General features: G+C 42.9%; 1 protein-coding gene across 1 annotated transcript in view; it reads left to right on the top strand.

Moving 5' to 3' along the window:
- Positions 1 to 24,025, top strand: part of DNAAF8 (dynein axonemal assembly factor 8) — an 816,395-nt gene that overhangs the window by 255,775 nt on the left and 536,595 nt on the right. The window contains exons 13-14 of the mRNA XM_085628378.1: positions 10,229 to 10,345; positions 22,389 to 22,533. Coding sequence (XP_085484504.1) covers positions 10,229 to 10,345; positions 22,389 to 22,533 — 262 coding nt within the window. The remainder of the gene's footprint in view (positions 1 to 10,228; positions 10,346 to 22,388; positions 22,534 to 24,025) is intronic.

A 24,025-nucleotide genomic window follows, 5' to 3' on the forward strand; every position in this document is an offset into this window, starting at 1 on the left:
ACCTTATATAAAGCTCATGCATTCGTTAGAGCTGTGATTGCTTGCTGATAATGTCAGCTTGAAGCGGTATCTTCAGAGGAGGATGTTGTGTGTAAACTGAATGGAATAAACCCAAGGAGACCATAGTTGTTACTATGCAGGATGTATTGTTTGTTGAACATGGAATGTCAAGGAGAGAGAGAAAACGTACCCTCCCACGTATAATAGATTGGAACTTGTAGGGTAGTCTCACTAAAAACAGCAAAGTTCCTGAAATGATAATTAACCCAACATTCCTTACTAAATGGCTGGAATCTGTAACGCTACTTGACTTCAATTATAGTAGACCTAACAAATGCGGCAATTTCAACAGATGGAGTGTCTATACGTGTATTGGCATAATGGCTACCTTATGTCAAGTTACCATATCATGTGCCTGACAGATAATATGCTCAGCAACAACATGGCGCTGGCTCGATAATATGAGCCTCAGGTCGGTGGATAATGCATCCCCATATCGCAACCTCCCTTGCATAATATGGGGAAGACACTAGAACAAATAATGTGCCCTTTTATCCCTTATGACGGCCCTCTGATTAATTAAGCATAGTAGTGTGTTATATAGCGATAGCCCCACAGAGGATATCTTACCTTAAGCGATAAAAATGTGAAGGATAGATGGAGCCCGGTAGAACGCCAATGCAGAATGGTGCGAGTCCCGCTAACTCGTAACCGGGTGGCTCACCTCTGAGCTTGTACAGAGGTCCCGGGATGATCCGAGCAGACGGAGGCTCTCGTCTGTCTCAGTATGATGTGGCGTTAGTGCATGGCATAAAATTACCGTGCATTCTGCAATCACTGGTGGGGGAAATAATGCGCGCCAAACGTTGCCTGATTTAACCGGCGAAGAAGTCTTGGTGCGCATGTGTGAAGCTAGGTATCACTGCCCGCTGCTAGGATGCTCAATAAAATAGACTACAATGGTCATGTTCGGCGCCATCTTAGTAGAATGTTGGGGATTAGGCGGAAATGTACAATGCTGAAATACGCAATGAATTAAAAAAGTGTTATTGGGCGCCATCTTGGTAGAGTGGTGTGAATGATATGCTGGTCGACCTATCGTGTTTTTCTGCTTAACTTTAAAGACGTACAGCATATAATATCAGTATATTTAAAGTTTAAAAAAAAGAAGAAATACAAAAATGAAATATTGAAAAAAGAATATATATTGAATAAATATTGCGAGCAGTGCTACAGTGTTTCACTGAAGTTCTACTAAAAAAACAGTAAAGCATTCAAATTTTTCATAGCTGTCATGCTGTTCCTACCTAACAAGAACGATCTATCTATGTCTCCAAGAAGATTAAAAAGTTGATTTTCCAGATGTCTATATGTTATAGCGGAAAAACATGTATATTGCCCATGTGTTACACCTAATTCATACACTCAATTGTTGTTGAATCTTATTGCCTGGCTCCAGGGAATTTCACTGTTGAGGCCTTTTTTATATGTATCCAGAGTGAAGATCCAAAAAACCTCCCTGCGTTTTCGGATTTCTGTGCCTGCAGGGCCATTGGTATGGATTTTCTCAAGGATAAGCCATTGAATATCCTTTGTAGTGTGGTTCGCTTCCATATAATGTTGGACCAAAGATGCTTGAATTTTTTTGGTCCTGATCGCGGACCTGTGTTCAGTGAAGTGTGTTGCCATGGAGCGTGAGGTTTCCCCCACGTATGCCTGTTTGCAAGGGCATGTGATTAAATAAACTATGTTGGTAGTTTTGCAGTTGGTGAGAGATTGGAGACTAACGGTCATTCCATTTACTGAGTGCTGTTTAGTTTCTATGGCGAATGGACATGCCACACACGACATACATTTATAATTCCCTACCAGAGTCTTAACTCCACTAAGTGTGGTTTGTGTAGGTTCTTTTATTGTCTGTGTTATGCGTGAACGTGTAATCAAGTCTTTCAGATTTTTGTTCTTACGATGGGCAAACAGGGGTTTAGGTATTTGACAAGTTCTGTCCCTGGTTGCATGCAAAATGTGCCAATTGGAGTTTACTATATGGCGGATGTTGTCATTCATTGTCGAATGAAGTGTGGCTAGCACCAAACGATCATTCTTTTTTGGTTCCTTGGGTGTGAGCAGATGTTGTCTATCATAGTATTGTGCTCTTTTGAAAGATTCACGTACTAATCTGCTTGGGTAGACTCTGATTATGAACTTGGCCTTAATTTCAGTGGCCCTGGTTTCATAGACAATCAAATTTGTGCAGTTCCTGCATAATCGCAGGAACTGGCTAAATGGTATACTGTTTTTTTGTGTCCTGGGGTGGTAACTGTTGAAATGCAGCAGCGTATTTCGTGCAGTAGGCTGTGTGTAAAGGTCAACTATCAATTTTTGTTCATTTACTTTAATCATTATGTCAAAAAATTCTACATTACTGTTGCTGCAGGTTGCTGTAAAAATGATGTTTGTGTCACAAAGGTTTAACCATGACACAAATTCAGTGAGTCCATGAGGGGCTGCTGTCCAGATAAGAAATACATCATCTATGTATCTGGACCAGCTAGTGAGGGACTCACTGAATGGGGCTATCTCATTGTGCACAAATTTATGTTCTTAGTGCGCCATGAATATATTGGCCACTGTAGGGGCACAAGAGGCCCCTATGCTTACACCCTTGGTTTGTTTAAATAGCGGTCCACTAAACTCAAAGGTGTTTTCCTGTAAGACTATAGTTAAACAGGACATAACAAAAGCCCCAATAAACCATAAGACCGACTCCAGGGCGCCAGACAGAGGGATAATGCTATAAAGGGCCTCTATGTCCATTGTTACTAGTTTGTATCGTATCATTAAATGTAAGATGTTCCACTCTGTTGATGATGTCTCTGGCGTCCCGTATATAGGATTGAATTTTGGGGACATGGGGCTGCAGAATTGCATCCACATATTTCAAGAGGGTCTCTGCAGCTGACCCAATGGTGATCACTATGGGTTTGCACGGGGGATTAGTGCTATGTTTCTGAATTTTGGGAACCCCGTATATGGATGCCATTCTGGGATTTGTTACATTTAAATAGTCACATTCTTTCTCACAGATCAAATTCTCTTCAAGGGCTTTGGTTGTTGTCTCAAGAATTAACTTCGAGACCCTCTTTGTAGGATCAAGTTTAATGGGAATGTAGTGTTCCGTATTTGAAAGCATTTGTCTCATATTGGCAACATATTGATTGGTCTCCATAAGGACAATCCCACCGCCCTTATCACAGCCTTTGACTGTGATATTTTTGTTTTGGATGAGATTATGTAGGGCCTGGTGTTCTTCCTTAGTAAGATTATATGTTGGCATAGGGATATATTTCAGGGCAGCTGTCAGTTTGTTGAACACCACATGTTCAAAGATGGCAATTTCTGGTCCAATTTGTTTCAGTGTGGGAAGAAAGGTGGAAGTGGGTAAGAGGCAGTTACAACAGTGCCTGGAAGACCAGTTTAACCTGCTCTCAAAAGCTGGGAAGAAGAGTTAACTCCTTCTAAGGCTACAATTGATTTCTTCCCTTGGTTGTGTCTATCGACCAATCTCCTAAATGGTGTCGCCTTTCATCCGGACACTATGACTCAGACTTTTGTGCCCAAGCTTCCCTGTCTTCCGGTCTAGGTAATGTGATTTTCAAAAGAAAAAATTTACTACATCAGTCTACTGGTGCTGAGAGCAGTTCATCTAGCTCTCAAGCTGTTCCTGCTGAGCTTTAGAGCAACATCCCAGCTTTTTCAAACATACTATAAAACAATAATTCATTACATTAACGAGCAGGGAGTTTATATGGCTCAAACCCTCCTATTGTGCTTCCTGAAACTCATAATTGAACAGATACAGAATAAACTCCTCTCCTGTGTCTGGAAGAATCAATCTCCTAGAGTTTTAAGGGCCACTCTATATTAGCAGACAGCAGAGGGAGGTGTAGGCGTTTCGGATGTGGATACCTACATTCAGGCAGCCCAACTCTGCCCAGCCCTTGATTGGAATCATAATCCTGGCAGCAATTGTTGGGTACAGGTAGAACAACACTTTTCCCAGATACCACTATTTGTCCTACTCTGGGTTCCCCAGAAGAGCCCACCTAGGGAGTCAACACCTGATCCCCATGACACAGATTTTACTGTAATACTGGGATCGCATCACACACAAGAAGAGCGCAACTACGTACCCTTTGCTTCTCACTCCCATCATATATAATCCAGGTTTCCAACGGGTTCTCACCAAATGTCTTTTTAAGGGCTGGAACAATGGCAAACCTCACTCTCTAGATGAGCTGTATTCAGAGGGGTAGTCTCGTTTTTGGAGGCCATCCGGGAGGGATGGCATCTCAATAGAACATATGACTTTCGGCTCAAACAATTGTTGCACTGGGCCAGCTCTGGAGCTTTGAAAGATAATGTCCTGTGTAAAAAACACATCTAAAGACTATATTCACAAACCAAGTATTTCAGAAGGCAGTCACCTGGCTGTAGTGAGCACTCTCAGACATTGGCTCCAAACCCAAACACAGATACACGCAGTACTGGGAAAGGGACCTTGGCCCAGAAATATCCAATGATACATGGAATAAAATCTGCCAGATGCTCTGAAATCTCCCATATGCACAGTGCATAAAAAATGCACACAGGCTTCTTACCAGATGGTATCTTTCCCCTACATTACTCCATGCGATGTTCGTCAGCCCCGAGTTCGATAGAAAAAAATTATGGTGAGAGGGGTACCTTCATGTGATGGTCTATAAAACACACACACATCTACTAAAAGGCTATTATTTACCATCCAGGGCTATACTGAGAATAACGCTTCCCTTGCACCCATTATTGCTATTACTAGGCAATCTTGTGGAAACTAGCATGTACGCATTAACCCCTCAATGAGAGAAACTCATTACCCACCTTTTGGTGGTATCATGGATGGCACTCGCACAGATTTGGAAGCAGCCCACCACCCCACCATTATCTATTTGCTGGGGGAATATATAGTCAGTATATGCTCTTGAGAGACTAACTGTGCTGCATCAACAGGATAGATAAATTCAAAGCCACCTAGCTTCCCTTTCGAACCTTCATAAAGCGTGATAGATTTTTGGAGACTGACCCTGGACAAGTCCTGGAATTTGATTTGAAAAGAAGTGTTTCTGATACAGATAACCACGCTGACCTTATCACAAAGTTTCAGCTTGGCACCCAAATGTATATTACACATATGGATGGGCCATGGTGACACTATGTGTAATCTGCAAGTGACTTGGTTTAATGCGTCCCTGATTAGAGGCTATTAAGGCATATTAGTGTATAAGGGGGCTCTGTAACATATTTCCTGGAAGGCAGCCTTTGTAGTGGCCATAGCTTCTTACTGTAAGGTTAGAGAAATTCAGGCCCTAGTAAAGTACAATCTACTGTTTCCATCAAGAAAAAGTTATGGTGTGATCTCTGACGAGTTTCCTTTCTAACGCAGTATCCATGTCAATCAGATTATTTCTTTCCCAATTTTCTTCCAGAATTCTACCTTGATAAAACTAAAGAAATTAGAGAGATGGACCATCTTTTTATTAACCGTGGAGCAGTACGAACAGGGCTAGCCACTGCAAAGCAGTTCAGATGAATTTGTTCCTGTATTTTACTATGGTACAGTAATGCCAGTAAATCTTTGACTGGACTTTAAAAAAAAAGGATTAAAAGTAGGTTAAACTTGCCTAGTACATTGACATAAGGCCTGATTTAGAGGGTGATTGACGGAGTAGAGGCAGTCAGGGTGGCGGAGATCACTACGTCCTCCTCCATGCCTTTATGCTGCCCTCCAAACTTGAACTTGAAGTTCACAGCGGTGCACTCTATGGGTTTGCCTGAACCTCCATCACATTGGTTCATAAAAAGACATTTAGAAGTTCGATGTGCATCCGTCGTTGGTAATGAACAATTACACCAAACTTTTAAAAACGTTTTTACTAGGATATTCCTGGCAGTGATGGACAGCAAAAAAAAAGCCATCCAACCACCGACTCTATATGGGGCAGGCATTTTGATGGCTTTTAGCATCAGCTTCCACCAGCTCCATTATTACTGACAATGCCATTCCCATCCCTGTGAGATTCACCAATTTCTGTACACCACAGCAATTGTTGCAATAGACCTCTTAAATCAAAAATATGTCCTCTGTATGGTCACACTCCATGAATTTATTTATTTTATTTGAATAGTTTTATAAAGCGCGAACAAGACCCATAGGGGTATCAGAGCACTGTACAGAGTTGGCGCAAGCAAGGGTACAAATACAATGGGAAAGTAGGTGAAGTTACAACATAATATAAGAGTTGGGGGTATAAGCGGTGCCCCAGAACACGAAGAGCAAAACGTCAAAAAATAACACGCACCGGAGAAGTGCAATACGAATCAAGGAAATTATAACAAAAGCAAGAGCGAGATCACCAGTTAATGCAATAGAGGAATAGATCAAAATAACGTAAAAGCATACAATAAAACGCATCAGTGTAGTACAAACAAGAATTGGGTATTAACAAAAAAAACAAGAGCATGATCACAGGATAATGGTGTTAACGTTAGTTTGACCAGTTTTTTAAAGGATGTAGTGGAAGGATTTGATCTGATCTCGGTTGGCAGGGAGTTCCAAATTCTCAGAGCAAGACCAGTGAAAGCACGGTTGTAAGATCTATTCTTTTTTAATCTTGGAGGTTTCAAGAGAAGGGTGGACGTACTTCTAAGGTTCCCGGCTGGAGCCCGATAGTTCTAGCTTATTTGCCAGGTAGTACGGGGTGTTGTAGTTTAAGGCTTTATGAGTCAGGCAAGCTATCTTGAGTCTGATTCTGGCTTCAACAGATAGCCAATTTAGTTGAATGCTTCAGTTTCCCAAAGAACAATATGATTTTGCATCCCTGGATTTGGATGAAACATTCTTTATTATTCTTATTCATACAGCTCACAAGAAATGTCTGTGCTTTAAGATTGCAAGCCGTCATTTCCTGTTCAGACACTACCATTTGTTCAAAGTCTGTGCAAATAATTTTCACGAAGTACAATATAACCTCACCTGGACAATTGGATGATCAGAGCAACAACATTTGCAAAGGCCTCCCAAATGTTACAAAGAGATTCACCCATCCATAGATAATATGTTCCACTGTATAAGAATTCTATCCAAGAAAGGGAAGGTGTTCCCATCGTTGGAGAGCGAACACAAGCTAATGTGTCAAGCTTCACATATTCATTAAGGGGCAAGTACAATGGCTAATTTGTAAAACTATACGTGCTGAGGCCCAAGGTTTTGATCAGAAGCCCACACGGCTTTTGAGTGTCATTGGTGCCGAATACTGAGGATGGGTAGTCTTGATTCCCCCCTACAATGTTTACCACTTTATCTCAATTTTTCAGTTCTTTCATCCCTGCTATCTTTATTTGATACTGTTTCTGTCTGTCTTGTCCTCCTTCTTTCCACCTTTGTGTTTTTTTCTCTCTTGTTCTGGGTCAAAGTCTAAAGAGGAAAAATAAGTGCAGGTCCCCAAAAGTGAGAGTTGCTGGCCCCAATCTGCAACCATGAGCTCAAATTAAGCACTGGCATGCAGAGTAGCCAGAAAAATCAAAACCTTGTTAAGTAGCATGCCATCATGCATCCTGCCCTTTCCACATAGTCCTCTATGGATAAGAACCAATCAAGGGCAGTTAAACATACAACAGCAAATAAATGACGATTGGGACGATGCTATCGTAATCATACCATATATTACGATACCTTATAATGGTTGTGAGAGGGTGAACTCCAGGGTTCTCACACATCCGGAACTACAGCGACTAGAATCCTTCTCGTATAGGAGACGGAACTGTAAGGGGATAAGGGTTAAAGTAAGCACAGGCACCACAGAGTCCTTCTCAGAGAGACATGCCGAGCCCTGACCACCGTTATTGCACTATTTGTTTTATTTAACCCCGAGCCCTGACCACCGTTATTGTACTATTTGTTTTATTTAACCCTCACCCCAATCCCTGAGATTTGCTACATTTCCACCAGTAGTGGCCTCTTTAACCCCCCCTTGGTTGAAACGCGCCTATGGTCACAGACTATATTCCGTAGACACTACCGGGTGTAGGTGACGGGTATTTACGGTGTCACAGCAATACTGACGGCCTCCATTTCTTCCCTCTTGGCGAGCCTCCGGGTGAAGTTAGCACAACGGACGAGCCAGCAAACCAAACCCTGCACACAGGCCCTGAAGAAGAAGGAGCTGATCAATGGTCTGGATGCTATCAACCCGAGAGAAAGAAGACCAACCTAGAGGAAGAACGCACCAACCCTGTTGTAAAGCTTAAAACTGTGACTACTGACAATAAAACATCTACTATCAGACAATATATTCAGCCTCCACGTCTGTATATCCGCCCTGCACTCCCACAATGGTGAATGGAGAAGGAGAAACATTTTGAAATGCCAAAATCTATTATCATGCACTTCACAACTATTTCTAATGACAGACGCCTCCTTATTGGGATGTTTCATTGTATATGTTTCACTGCTACGAGGTCGAACGTCTGGCATTTGGATGCCTCTGAGAGGTAGAGCTCTGTGTCAGGTCACGTCATTGTTAGGCTTGGGCGGAGTTCCGCGTGACAAAAAACTCCGCCGCGCTACACGGAGTTCTGCGAGCATCAAAGTGCGTTACATCATGTCGTTCGCTCTGATTTTTAGCGCCGGGTGTTTGTTCCGCGGTGTAAAATCAGTGCAAATGGAAAGAGAGTGCTGCTTCTTTCTTCCACTCGATAGAAGTTATACTCGAGCGGCAGCTTCGTCAATGTGAATGGAAGGTTTCTCAACGTGAGCGAAAGCGACCATCCAAGACTGCCCGGATTGAGAAATCTCTCTGGGAGGTGGTCTAGCGTTGGATTTTCCTCGTTCACCAACTTGATGTTGGCGAGCGAGGAAAAAACTCTGCTTCGCTTCCGGAGTTTTTCGGAATTCCGCGTGCTCTGTGGATTGCGGCAAACTCTGCGAATGGAGCAGAGTTCACCACCCAGGCCTAGTCATCGTGCAGACTGGTCAAGCATGGATTTCGCTGGTTGCTTGTAATCAATGGTTATTTTCACTGTTATTGAGTGTCAGTATACAATGCTATGTTAACAGTGGCTACCAAAGGTTCTCAGTGTGATGATCTGGAATAATTCAAACATGAATTTATGAAAGGTAAGAATATTGGATAACTTAGTCTTACACAGTGTGTCACTACTTCTTCTGGTTGACCGGTATGTATCCCAACACATGGTCTCTTGATGCATGGTTTCTGTAGATGTACTGTGTCCGTCAGCACACTCCATGCCTAGATGTATGATTTCTCTATACATATATTCACTCTGGTTGAAAGGTACTTGAATAGGGCCACCTTGGTTGCATGGTATGTGGATCCACTGCCTCTCTTAGCCTACTTTAGATCAACTTACATGGTGCCTTTAGAGATAAAGGCAGATTCTGATACAATTTTTTGTGTGATGAGGTGCCTATTTTTCTATACTTTGATGTGATGAATATTCAGGAGTACAGGACACTTACCTTTGTGAAAGGAGCTCATAGTTTCTGCTACTTGTTACCTGGAACAAATAGTATATCCATGTGTCCAGTACTTTCTTACAGCTTCTCTAATCACCATTGACCTCTAGACACAATATTGCTTTACATGTGGAGAGTATTTCATATTTAAATTCTCCCTCTGAACATCAAAACCAATGTTCAAGCACGTTTTTTCTTGAGCTCACCTACTCTTTCTCCTCTTTTCCTATTTTTGTTCTTTGGGTCCTTCTCTTAGGTTTGTCTTTTTGTGTTCTGCTTCCCTTCTCTATTTTTTTTTATTTCTTCAGCTTACATTTTTATCACTCTTTCATTGTTTTCGACTCCCATAAACTCTGAATGCTGTACTGTGTTCTTGGCCTTCCTCCCTCCTTTTTCCCCCTTCCCTGCAGTCCTATTTTCTTAGGGCGAACTGGAGGAGACATGTCCATCAGATTTGCATTCTTAGCATTCTGGAATGGAAAATTACAAAGATGTATTTAAGTAAGGACTCCTCTCACACTGGATATAGAGTAACTGATGCTTGAATCCCTTTACAATAGTGCTCTGTTATCTCAGAGTGAAGTTAGACATACGCTCTCTCCAGGTATGAGCTAATGAGTGCTAGTAGTGAATCTGCGCTGTTGTGTATTTCAGGCTGTGGAGAAAGCCTTCTCTTCACCACGTGGTTTCTACTGGCAGACTATTGAGACCGATGAGAAGATCTGTTCCACCGGCACTGACCATGGCATTGATGCAGACACTGAAACAGAGGTCAGAATTGGCTAATGCTGCTCATCCAAATACAAGATGATCATTGTAGATGTTGTGTGATCCAGGACAAAAAAATGCTACACCCTTAGAGAGTTGTGGTGCTTGTTTACTAAACAGGATATCCTTGGGCAAGACTCAAGAGGTCCTTTCTAAACAATGCTACTTTGAAGTGACTGTGACCTCTATCACACCCTGTCAATTCTGCAATGTTTTGATTGATACAGAAGTTGCATTACTGAACCTCTCTCTGGTGTCCCTTCAGAACACAGTATGGCTTCAATCAGGGACTTTTCAAGTATCACGTGCTCTGAAAATCTGTTCTTTCTTGATTGTGTCTGTCCCAATATTATTTGAATTGTGTTTTTCCAGGATTATTTTCACCAGGTACTGATTACAGTATTAGTACAGAAGCTGTTTTCGTCTGACCCAAACGTGTTTCCACAACATAAATCACTGCTAAGTCTGCTTTATTTTTATTTCCCCAGCATCAGATGTTCCATAGATTCATTTGCTCGTATTATGCCCAGTGGTGGGGCCGGAAAACATTGGCATTAAAGGTTAAACAGAGGTGTTAATAAACACTCATTTATCACTGCATTAAGTGCATCCTATCCTAATCATTATATGACCCAATCTAGAGCCAATGAGTTGAAGACGTCCTGAACTTCACTCCCCTTTTGATTTTCATAGGCTAGAGTCGCTACTAAGCACAAATGAAAGGGGAATCCTCTAGAATGCTGCTCTTATGAAACCTATGTTCACTGTCTTTCACAATCAGGTATTTTTTTTTATTTTTTTACTTTTTCTAGGAAATAACTGGGCTTTTTCCACACCCAGTTGTAGGGGTTAGGAGTGTTTCTATATATGCACCTGAAGATTGGGCCCATCACCCATTATGCTTCTGACTGGCAGTACCATTACTTAATCGCAGAAACTTCTTTTGATTTCAAATAATTTTTATTGGCATAATAGGGTATACAACACAAAAAGGAGAAGTAAAAAGAAGAAAAATACAGGTAGTCATTATACATTTTAAACTCACTTAGTATGAGTGTAAATAGGTATAACCATTAACATATATATTGACAAATAACACAAGTGTAGACATAGTTAATAGTATGTTCCTCTGTTCTATCATTGGTGGAATGGATGTCACGAAGGTTTAACAAATACATAAGTACAGCTTCTAGTATCGATTGTCTACTGAATACTCATTGCATGTTGACATAAGCCTGTTTTACCTGAAATATAAAACTTCTAGGGTGAGTGATAAACCCCTGTATTTTAAAACCAAAATGAAGGGATTAATTCCTAAGGGTCGCTACAATGGTCGCAGGATGCGTATAGAAAGGGATTGAGCTATTACTCAAGAAGATCAGTGTCTGGTGTACTGAGATTGGGTGTGGTTAGATAGGTGTCTTAGAGGGTCTTCATGCTGGTTTGAAGGTAAGGGAGGAAGCGTCCAAAGTGCCCCACATTTTCCTACAAGGAGAGTGCCAAGGAGTTAGTTTTAGTGCTATATTGTTGGCACCCCTTAGGAAGTTTAGTTCTTCTTGCATTGATTTGTAGGCAATCTGTTTGAAGTTTTTCCAGTTTCTCAATATTATTTTGCACGCTAGAGTGAACATTAGGTCTTGGAGGTCACGGTCATTGTCGTTTTATATTTGGGGGTCTAGGGAACCTAGGATTACACATGAGAAGTCTCTGTCTGGTTTAATATGTAAGTAATGCGTAATGATCAAAGATCTTATCCCAGAAGGATTGCAAGAGAGGGCAGTAGAATAACATATGTGGTAAGTCTCCTTCATGCAAATTGCAATTCCAGCACAGGGGAGATTGAGTGAGGTTAAGTTTGTGTAACTTTGCTGGTATCCAATATGACCTATTGATGATCATATATTTCGTCTGTGAGAGTGATGGCGAGATTTTATTCCTAAATGGAGAAGTGTGAATGCGTTTCCAGTCCCACAAGATACAATTAGTATTAGTTTCACTTTCCCATTTCCTTTCATTAACTGTGTGTCGTTTACCTGGCTTAGACATGATTAGTTTATATATTTTAGACACTATGTGGCCTGCTATAGCTAGTTGATCCAGTTTGATGGGGAGAGAAGGGGGTGTCGGTTTTATGGTTTGTTTAGAGATCTGGGCTTTAAGGTTCAAAAATGTATATAGATCTGTTTAATTCAGGGTATTTTCTAGTTGCAGTGTAGCAAAGGACTTAGGAGTGGTATCGTTATACGAATCTTTTATCATATTGATACCTTTCTGTGACCAATACTCCCAATAGATTGGGATTTTATCTATACTCAGAATGGATTGTTCCAAAGTGCCACCAAGTTGGATTAGTCTAATCTGACATCAGAGTAAGCTTCTAAGCACTTGAGAGCTTGCTTAGTGTTTTGGATAATGTATTTTGAGTGTGGAGGGATTGATGAGGTCATAGTCATAATGGCTGGTAGCGGGATGCCTTTAATTAGATTTGCCTCGACTACCACCCACGGGGGGCGGTACAGTGGATTTTCTATAATCCAGGCTGCTCCTTGTCTGCAGAGGAAAGCAGTTTGGTAGTTTCTAAAATTGAGTAGACCAACTCCACCTATGGATTTGCAAATTTCAATTTTAACAAAGATATCCTAGGCTTCCTTCCCTGCCATAATAAGTTGTTGAAGGCTTTGTCGATTTTCTTTATAAAGTCTTCTGAAAGAGTCATAAGAGGCATACTGATAAGGTAGTTAGCGATAGGTGTAATCATCCTCTTTATCATCTCTACCCTACCCCACCACGATAAAAACGTTGGCCACCAACGGTTGAGTAGATCAGAGACTCTCTTGCATGTGATTTCTTCATTCACTTCTGGTGTGGAGATATGGTCATTGGTGAATAGTAGGCCTAGGTATTTAATTGGATCTGGTTGCCATGCTAGGCTCGAGCCTCCCAAGATGTCTTTGCCCCCTAGAGAGTTAAGGAGCTTGACCTCAGTCTTCTCTCTATTGAGTGTGTAGCAGGAGACAACGGCAAAATCATGTTTACTCCAGTATTGGAACTTTCATAGATTCCTATAGCTTGTATCATTCCCCGTCATCGGAATGGGAGCCTCGGTAAATAAAAAATACCATAGCAGTGGGAACAAAAGAGAAAAAAAGGCTTAGGCCTCATCTCATTTTGTAGTATATCCACCTCTTTTTGTAAAAGAGACCAAAATAATACAACAACCAATCAGATTAGCCTCACCCCATAGAACCCTCCTGAGAAAACCTCAGAGCCTCAGATTTTCGTAGCCGTTGTGGGACAATATAACAGAATATGCTGAAGACTGAGCTTTCCCAGGGGAGGAGGGTGGGCGCATGGGAATCTATGAAAGTTACCAATACTGGAGGACCAAAGTTACAGTTAAGTAACTTGTTTTCTTACTCCAGTATTGGAACTTTCATAGATTCCCATAGCTTGCATCAGAATAGCTAGCAGTTAGGGAAAAAGGGCGCACATTTTGTGTAATAATACATTGTATCACCTTGCATGTATATCAGCATGAGAAATAAAAGTTACCAAATATCAGTCAGTAAACATCATCAGATACAAAATGTGCGAACCAATAACAGGAAGGAGGGTTAGAAGGGAAAGCTCACCACTCACTGAAAGAGATTCCTTAGGACAGCCTGTCCCACCGCGTGGAACATTCAAAGCAGTAATGTGTCATGAAGGTATGGGCACTGCTCCATGTAGCTGCCCTGCAAATGTCTTTGATCAGTACTCCAGCGAACAGAGCAGCTGAAGATGAAGCTGATCTTGTCGAGTGCGCCCGGACCCGCCCTTCTAGGGGCATACCAGCCGCTTGGTGACAGTAGTGGATCGCGCTGACAATCCATCGTGAAACCCCTTGTTTTGAAAGGGGAAAACCTTTGCGAGGTGCACTGAAGGCGACAATGAGCTGAGTAGATATCGTGAAGTCCTTGGTGCGTGGATATAAAATTTTAAACACCTGTGAACATCCAGAGAATGAAGAGACCTCTCCGCTGGAGTTGTCGGTCTAGGGAAAAAAGACTTCAAAATGACTGGTTCATTCAAATGAAAATCCGTAGGAACTTTTGGGAGGAATTTTGAATTTGTCCTCAGGATAAGAGTGTGTTTTTTGAACTGCAAGAACGGATCCTTAATAGTGAGAGCCTGAAGTTCACCAACCCTCCTGGCTGATGTTAAAGCGAGGAGGAGGGCCACCTTCCATGAGAGAAATTTAAGATCCGCCCTATGAATTGGCTCAAACAGAGGCCTCATGAGTTGAGCAAGGACCAAGTTGAGCTGCCACATGGGTGGAGGAGGTCTAACTGGAGGGAAAACCCTAAAAAGTCCTTTAAAAATTGTTTCACGATTCTCGCAGACCAAAGAGAAGGGCCTGAAGATGTTCGTCTGAACCTAGAGATCGTTGCCAGGTGCACCTTGATAGAAGAATGGGCGAGACCTGACTTGGCCAGAGACAAAATGTATGGCAAAATCTGATCAGGAGCAGAAGAAAAAGGGTGAATGTTCTGTTGGCGGCACCATAGGCAGAAACGTTTCCATTTTGAACGATAGGTCTTATTCGTACTTGGTGCGCGGGCCCGAGCTAGCACCTCTCTACATTCTTGAGGGATATTCAAGCCCTGAAATTCTCTGTGCTCAGGAGCCACGCAGTCAACTGCAGAGAGCTCGGATCCGGATGTACCACTTGGCCCTGGGACATCGTCAATAGAGAAGGAATTGGACGCAGGTGAATTGGATGATCCTGGGAGAGCAGGGGAAGCTCTGTAAACCAAAACTGGCGGGGCCACGCCAGTGCCACTAGAATCCTTCTGCAGGGTTCTGCTTTGAGCTTCCTGAATAGTAGTGAGATTAGCGGAATTGGAGAAAAGGTATAAACAAAGGCGCCTGACCAGGCCATCGAAAGCGCATTCCCCAATGATCCCTGATGGTGTTCCCTGCTTGCGTAGAACTGACATTTCCTGTTCTCTGGAGTGGCAAACAGGTCTATGGAGGGTCTGCCCCAAAGATTGAAAACTCTCTCCAGAGTGAGCTGATCCAATTCCCACTCGTGGCTCACAGACTTGAGACAACTTAGCGTATCCACTGTCTTGTTCAGGGCACCCGGAAGATGTTCCGCCGAAAGTGAAATTTGGTGACGGATAATCCACTCCTAAATCTCTTGTGCTTCCTTGGACAGCAGAGGAGGCCTTGTTCCACCTTGCATGTTCACATAATGCATGGCCGTCGTGTTGTCTTTACGGATCAGGACGGTGGATTTCCAAATCCTCTGAAGGAAAGCCTGTAAAGCTAGACGAATCGCTTTGAGCTCCAGTAGGTTGATGTGGAGAAGACGTTGTTTGGGCCGCCAGCGGCCGCTCACTTGAAGGTCTTGCAAGACCGCTCCACAGCCTTCCAGAGAGGCGTCAGTGGTAAGTGTCAACGGAGCTGGAGTGACTGTGAAGGTGAGACCCTTTGAGATATTGTCTTTGACCATTCACCATCTGGCTGCTTCTTTCATAAGAGGAGTGATGATTACTTTGTCGTCGAAAGAGCCTTCTGCTTGGCGCCACTGTAAGTCCAATTGCTCTTGGAGCGGGCTCATACGAAGTCTGCAATGCAGAATTAAGGGAATGCAAGATGAGATTGATCCTAGAAGAGATTTGTATAGGCGAACAGACAGAGACCGTCTTGTTTGCAAACGACGGGCGGAGGTGATCAGTCTTTGCTGTCTTTCTTCTGATGGAAAAGCTTTGCATCAAGCCGTGTCCAGAATAGCCCCTAGGAACTTGGCCGACCTGGAAGGACAAAGGACTGACTTGTCCTTATTGAGCTGAAGTCCCAGATGACTGAAAAGTTGAATGCAGCTTTCGACTGCTTTTGAAGCTGTCTGAGAAGAAGGTGCCATGTAATCCCCTGGATTGAGAAGCCGCAAAATGTCCTGTAGGGATACCATCCGAAACGAGAGTTTTATGAGATAGGTGTAGAGCTCCCTCAGGTCTAAAATTGGGCGCCATTTTTCTACGGTCTTGCGAACGAGGAAGAACCGGGAATAGAATCCTTTGCCTCGTTGAGACAGAGGTACTGACTCTATCGCTCCTTTGAGAAGTAGTTGGTGAGCTTCCAGATGTAGAAGGTGTAGATGTTTGGATTCGGTGGCGCGAGGGGCTCTGGAGGGTGGACGGTGTTGAAACTCCAGTGTGTGGCCAAATCGGATGATATTGAGAACCCACCAATCTGATGTGATGAGCTGCCAGTTGTGTAGGCACTGTGATATCCTGACCCCCACTGGAATTACAGGGGGTGAAGGAACAGTAAACAGAGCCGGGAAGCCGCTATTGGCGCTTAGAGGAATCTCTCCCCTGGCACCCTTGTCGTCCTCTAGAGGGTTGTCGAGAGAAAGACGACGATTGGCCCTGTCTTTGAGAATACTGGGGCCTGTAAGACTAAGATTGTTGCGAATAGGAGGAATAGCGCTGCTGCTAGTATCCACCTCTGTATGAAGAAAAACCTCTTCCTCTCGCACCACGGAAATGTACTTTGCGGTATTGCAAAGTCCACAGGAACTTTGCTTTTTCCGTGTCCTTTTTTATGTCCTGCAGAGCAACGTCCACATGCTTTCCAAAAAGCATCTCACCATCGAACGACACATCTAGGATTTTATTCTGGACATCCGGGCGAAACCAGGTGGCCTGAAGCCAGCCTTGCCATCTAAGGACTGCCGCACCTGCCAAAGAGTGGAAAGCAGTGGTAGCAATGTCCATTGCGCAATCAATAATATCCGAAGAAGAACGCTCTCCTTCCTCCAGGATTTTCTTTGCCTCAGCCTTCGAGCCCTATGGTAGCTGGTCCAAATACGGAGATAAGTCGCACCGCATCTGGCGATCATATCATCCCAGAATCGCCAAGGCATTAGCAGCCCTGACCAGGAGGCTGGACATAGAAGAGAACCTCTTACTCACATTATCAAGACGCCTACCCTCCTTATCCAGTGGTGTGGTAAGGGGCGCCGACGGATCCTTTGACTTCCTTTGGGCCGCTTGATAAATTACAGAGTCCGGTTTCGGTTGGCTAACCAGACAAGCGGGGCTATCCTCCGGAGCTTTGTACTTTTTCTCCAGTCAAGGAAGAACAGGCATGATGGTAGCTGGAGATTTCATTACCTTTATCCCCTCATCCCAGACATGGCCCACAATTGGGATAGAACGGACAGACTTTTTATACGGCTCTTTCAAGTCATAAAGAAAACATTCCGACTGTACTGATGGTATGGGAAGATCGAAACGTTTGGAAGCTCTTTCCATTAAATTGTGGAAACCCCCTATATCTGCTGGTGGAGAATCCGCCGTATCCGGAGATGGAGAAGTGGGATCCGGAATTATATAGTCATCCCATTCCCTATCTGGATCTGGGACTGAGATTGTGCCCTAGTCATCATTCGATGAGTCATCTTGAACTGTGACTACATTTTGTTGAGGTTCCATGGGATCCGGAACTGGAGCTTGTGGAAGCGGAGGAGCAACAGGAGCAGAAGATTGAGGTGGAGGTGGAGACACTTGCACTGACTGTTGGCCGTAGGATTGAGATGGAAATCTTTTCCTATAATCCAGCAACATGAATTGTAGATCAGCAATCAGTGAAGACGGCATAGCCACCATGCCCTGCTGCGACTGTTCCTGCCCAGTTTGCGGCAGATATTGTCTTTGGTCTATATAATAGTCCTCAGAGTCTGAGGTCTGATATTTGACACGTAATTGGGATGGGCTATATGCATCTCATAAGGACCCTCATCTTCATCTGAAAAATCCTCCTCTTAAAGGAGTGATGGAGGTAGTGGTGTCACTCTACGAGGAGAAGTCATCTCCGGTGTAATCTGGCGTCTTTTTATTGAAATTGCCACACTTTGTATCGTCGACGACGAAGGAGTGATCGTCGGCAGAATCGTCGTTGATACCGTCGTAAGTATCATGCTGGAAGCTGTAGATGTCGACGTCGTCGTTGACGTCGTCTCCGTCGACACCATCCACGTCGTCGTACTCGTCGACTTTGAGGTAGTCATCATCGTCGACGACATGGAAACTGGTACCTCAGGTTTCAGCGTCGACGAAGGCACTGGAGACGACGAAGCTCTCGTCGACGTACCTGATGCTGTCGTCATCGACTGCTGGATTTTCTTCTCAGCTTTCCCCTCAGGCAGGACGGAAGCTGTTTTTTTTAACAGTTTTGGCTTCTCAAAAGGTGGAGGTGAAACCGAAGGCCCATGGCTCGCCTTCTTAATAGAATGTGCCTCAGAAACCAGTCCTTCTCTCTCCTTTACACCTCGGTGAGGAGATTTGATGGGACTGCGCCTGTCAGACCTATCAGAGGTCTTTTGCAAGGCTTTGGCAGGGGGGTCAGATGAAGTTGAAGGTGAAGACCTATGCCTTTTTTTACATCTCCTCGAAGATGTTGCAGAGGAGGCATCATCACTGACACTAGATACCGGGTCTTTCCGTGACTTTAACTTTTGCAACCAGGTGAGCAAACGTCCCTCACGGTCTCTCAAGGTCTTTTAAGAGAAGGTCCGACAGATCTTGCTGTCGGTGGCCTTGTGGTCAGGGTACAAACAATAAATACAGTTCTTATGTTTGTCCTCCACATAAAACCTCTTTTTTGAACAAGTAGCACAGGCTTTGAATAAAGCCTTCTTCTCCTTGTCAGACATCCTGAAGAACGCAGAAGAGAAACAGTTGAAACACAGTTGAAAATACAGAAGTTGAAGAAATCTGAGCAGAGCTCAGTGGAGTAACTTGTTTTCATCTCTCTCATTAGGGCGGGGATAGTAGACTTCGCTTCCTTCGACACTATTAGGACGTCATCCGCGTAGGCGGCAACCTTGAATATTGTGCTGCCGAATTCCACGCTAGGTATGTCCGTGTTTACTCGTAGGTGCTGGAGGAACAGGTCTATGGCTAACAAGAACAGTGACGGGGAAAGGGGGCATCCTTGACTGGTACCTTGTCGGAGTGTGAATGATGATGAAACAGCACCCCCGCTCTAACCTTTGCTTTGGGTTTATGGTATAGTGCCATCATCATTCGTATTAGTGGGTCTCCGAAGTGGAATCTTTCTAAGGTCATTCGTAGGTATACCCAATCCACCTTATCAAATGCCTTTTCTATGTCTAAGCCTAAGGTAATGGATACAGTCGGCGAGTCGATTGACTTACCTTTCTCAATCGCGTGGCAGAACATTCTAGTATTGTCACTAGAGAACCTTTGTCTTAGTAAGCCTACCTGCGAAAAGGAAGATAAGATTGACAATATATTTTTGTACACGCAGGGACAGGATCGCTGCAAACATTTTGCAGTTGAGATTAATTAGGGAGATTGGTCTAGATGTAGGAGGGGTTGTGTTAGTTGTGTAATGAATGTCTTGTATAAGGTAGCGTTGTAACCGTCGGGCCCGGTGCCTTACCAGATTTAAATTTTTTAACTGCGGATGACGTCCTAATAATGGGTCACTGATAGCGTCATCTATGCCAGACCGCAGCAGGATTATCTCGACCACATTGTAAGTCATGCAGTGTCTAGATCTATCACTGAACAATGAATTTTCTGGGCGCAGACATCTCAACATAAGAGTGTCTCCATCAAAGCAGTTGGGAAATAAACACCTGCACATGACGAAGACCTCACAAGCTGACTGCCAAGTAGTCGGGAACGCTTTCGAAAGTGCATTTCATCTTGCATTCTACTCATCCTTGCATGCCTTTCGCAGCTATATATTCTCCAAGAAGTACTTGACCCCGAATGGTGTCAAGTTTCCAGCGAAAGGGGCGACATCATACAGATTGCACCCTGGCGTTTAAAGGGTCTATAGTGATGGAAAGTCAGACATCAAGTATTCAAAGGACAACTATTACATCAGCAAGTACCAAATACAACCAGACTATTGATACCTCCCTGAAAGGGTAGTTAGCTCACCTTCAAGAACATTCGGGAACGGTCACTAGTTACAAAAAGACAAAAAAAGTCCTTGAACTCAGAGCAGAACATCTAGCGCGTAAAGGCTTTGTTCACAGCCAGGATACTCATGGACAACATGACATCCATATTTTATGTACTCAAACAAGGAGTCACAAATTCCACCATTTTGTGAACTGAGGGCAATCTTATTTGGCACTCCAAAACTATGTTTCAGTTTGAAATGAACACATAACTTATCTCTGCAACAATTTTGTGGATTTACTCAAGAGAGTCTAGCTTGTATACAAATAGTGGGAGCTAGTCGGTAACCAAGTAGCACTGTTGGGGTGCTCTGAATTCAGGTTTGTTAGCCACTCCCTAGAATGTTCTCGCAAATGCATCAGGTGGTGATATCCTGGCTCTTAGCGGGAGTATTTTTCAGTATCCTGCCAGGGGAAGTTTGAATTTGCTTTCCCTTCAATTCCCCTAATACTTTGACTCCTCTGAAAGATAGATACAAAATCATACACTGTCATTCTTTGGGTACAAGGGTGGTCCAGACAACATTGGCTCACAAATCTGTAAGAAACCGAAATTGTGGTGAACACAACAATCTCATTCAGAGTAAACACAACGCCTGTTAGCAGAGTATAAGGATGGATATAACTTCAGTTAACAGCATGACTTCTGAGGAGCTAGTGTTAGGTTCTTTCGCATACCTAAGAACTGTAGACTTCCTTTGAGGGTAGCCAGAGCACAATTCATGTCAGACATATGCACTTAAGTGAAAGCAATTCTGTATCTTTTCATTTGTACATTTCAAGATGCCACTATCAATTATCCATCAAAATACCCAAGATTCTTCCATATGCCTTGTACTTAGGGGAATCACCCTAATGTATTCTGAGAGTTCAATTAACAGCAGGAGAACACTGAGCAAAGAATTCTTGTTCTCTCAAAATTCATATAAGCATAATTCATATAAGCTCTATTTAGACGTTTTTGTGTTATAGCGAAGCTTGCACCTTTGTGACAATGAAATACGGTTCAATGTTTATTCATGAGGCCTCCAATTGAAACTATTCAAAAGGTCTTCTTTACTGTTTGTTTAATGAAAGACAGTATGTCACTGACAATAACATATATGGCTTGCATCAGTAAACTTCAAGCTAGTTCAATCAGGCAACTATATTTTAAGTTCAGTAAAAAAAAAGGTTGTCTTGAAAACAAATCCATGTTTCATACCTAATGTATCCATTTATTTCCTGTGAAACAAGCCATTTTACCCACATTCTTTCCACATCTTATGACTGCCCTGGAAGGTTCAGATATATGATGTACATTGAGATGTGTCTAAAAAGAAGAAAAAAAGAAGTTTGGAATAACCAATCAATTTACAGCATTTGGAGATCGGCATAAGAGTTAAGCCTTATGGAAGGAAGCTATTGGCTGCTGGATTGCAGATTGTGTTACTATGTGCCATTCTAAATCTGGAATACATCTTTAGAAAACCATAGAAGCTAATTTTAGCAGATCCATTGCCGCAACCACAGTTCTTTTTACAGGTGTTCTACTCGCTGACATGTGCAATGTTACAACATGATGATTCAAACACACGCTCTCCAGCAATGCTGCCTGAAGTTACAGCTTTCTAGATGCAATCTAGCATGTGAATCTACAGAAGATTCAATATTGGAGACGAAAAAGTGACTTACTCGTAACTACAGCCATTAGCTTGATATATTTGATAGATTCACATGTGACACTCCATCTTAGCCTTTCAATGAGGCTGAGGCTAATTTCTTTCTTTCATTCTTACAATGAAACTCTGGGTGGTGGTTGCCACTAGGCAGACTACAGCTCAGATCCTCTCGACATCATTGGCTATATTGTGGTGATATAATGAGATGGATAGGCTGAATTTATTAGCACTGCTGTTTAACATTTACTTATGGGGATTCCCTTCATGACAACAGGGAATAATTTAAACATGTGCATTTTTAAAAGATACCAATGATGGATAACTGTAGTTACAGGCAAGTATTGCTTTCTACTCTGTAGTACTTTGCTCTTTATGCTTGCTTTCTGCTTTACCAAAGGTTGCCCTCATACTGCTGTTTGAAACCCTACTCGGTGACCCAATGGCATTCCATCACATGTTACAGCTGATTCTGAGCACTGGCCTGGACATCTGCGGCCTACGCTTGCTGTACCCTCAGCCAAGTGTTTTACTCTTAAGCACAGGTAAGAGTTTGCTACTGTCACCACCGACCCATCCTGTCCTGTTCACAAGTGCAAGTAAAACACTTATACATCCATGGCTGACATAGTTGATTTGCACTTAAGCACAGGTAACATGTTAATACTTGTTTAATACAACAAGATTATGCTTCCTCAAGCATGGACAAGAGCCAGATACACACCCACATGACACAGTATTTGCACCTCTCACGTGAGGTGAGAATCTAATGCAGCCATAACAGAGCCCATGTGTGCTTCATCCAGACACAAGCAAGTGTCATTATAAGCTAATTTTTTATGTTTATGATGTGATGCATAGATTTAAAGGCTACTGGATATGTCATAGCTTACAGGGACTGAAGATCTTGAGTTCTTTAAGCATTACTGAATTTTTATTCAGGGCTTCATTGAAGAGCAAGAATGTGTTATGGTTGGTTTGAAACCTTGCAGATCCCTATACAGGTGTTTTGCAATAGCAGAGCTTGCAATTCACAAAAACACAGGGTTTGCAATTGCAAAACGCCATTTTAAAATCAAAGCCCTTTTACTAGTTGGACAATTTTTTTCGACTGACAAAATGTCTTTTGCGATCCATGATAAATTGCAAATAGGAATGGTGTAAAAGAGGTTCTGAATCATAGGGTCCTCACTGATGGTCATAAACGTAGAATGTTGCTGTTCATTTGCAGAAAACCTGGAACACTTTCTTCTTTAAGCATTGTAATCAATTTGTAGATGGAGCACCTCAATGTCCATTACTGGTGATACCTACATGATCAGCAAGACAGGATAACTTTTACTACGTTGTTGTGCTTTAAAAACTTCCTCTTTTGGAATCGAATTGGCAGAATAGGGGCATGGGGAGCAGGCAATGGCCTCTTCTCCCCTATTTTGTTCCTAAATGGAAAATAGTTACACCCATCCATCCAAAAGCACACGCACTCAGATACACATATATTCCTATATATACACAAACGGACCCAAAATTTCAATGAAACACCTGATGTGTAAGGCAGCTCCAGTGATTGGTGTGAGGCAGAAGTATGACAGTGTGGGAAGGAGCAAGTGGCTTTGGGGAAGCAGGAACTAGAAGATCCTACTGCCTCCTCTCATTATCTACCCTTGTCAAGCATCAGCAAATGAGAGAGGGTCTTTTCCAAACTCATCACAGGGTGAGGTGAAGTTAGCGAGACTTGCTGAGTAGTTGGAAAATGCTGGTGTGAGGCTTCACTGCTGGACAGTCCTAAACCTATGGTGCCCTGGGGTGACCTTATCAGTGACACTGCTCTGTTGTCATCAGAGGAGGATCATTACACATCGTTGCCATCCTGATGATCTTACTACCCTTAGGCCTGTGAGATTTTCAGCCTGTCAAACCTTGGCGGCCGGGCACCTGATCATAAGCTCATGTAAAGAGCATGACTGCCTGACTTTGGCATGATGAGTGTCTCTCAGGCTGACCGTTGCTAAGTCTGACAAACACTCATCATGTACT

The sequence above is a fragment of the Triturus cristatus genome, chromosome 10 (assembly GCF_964204655.1).
Source record: "Triturus cristatus chromosome 10, aTriCri1.1, whole genome shotgun sequence".
Taxonomy (NCBI): Eukaryota; Metazoa; Chordata; class Amphibia; order Caudata; family Salamandridae; genus Triturus; species Triturus cristatus.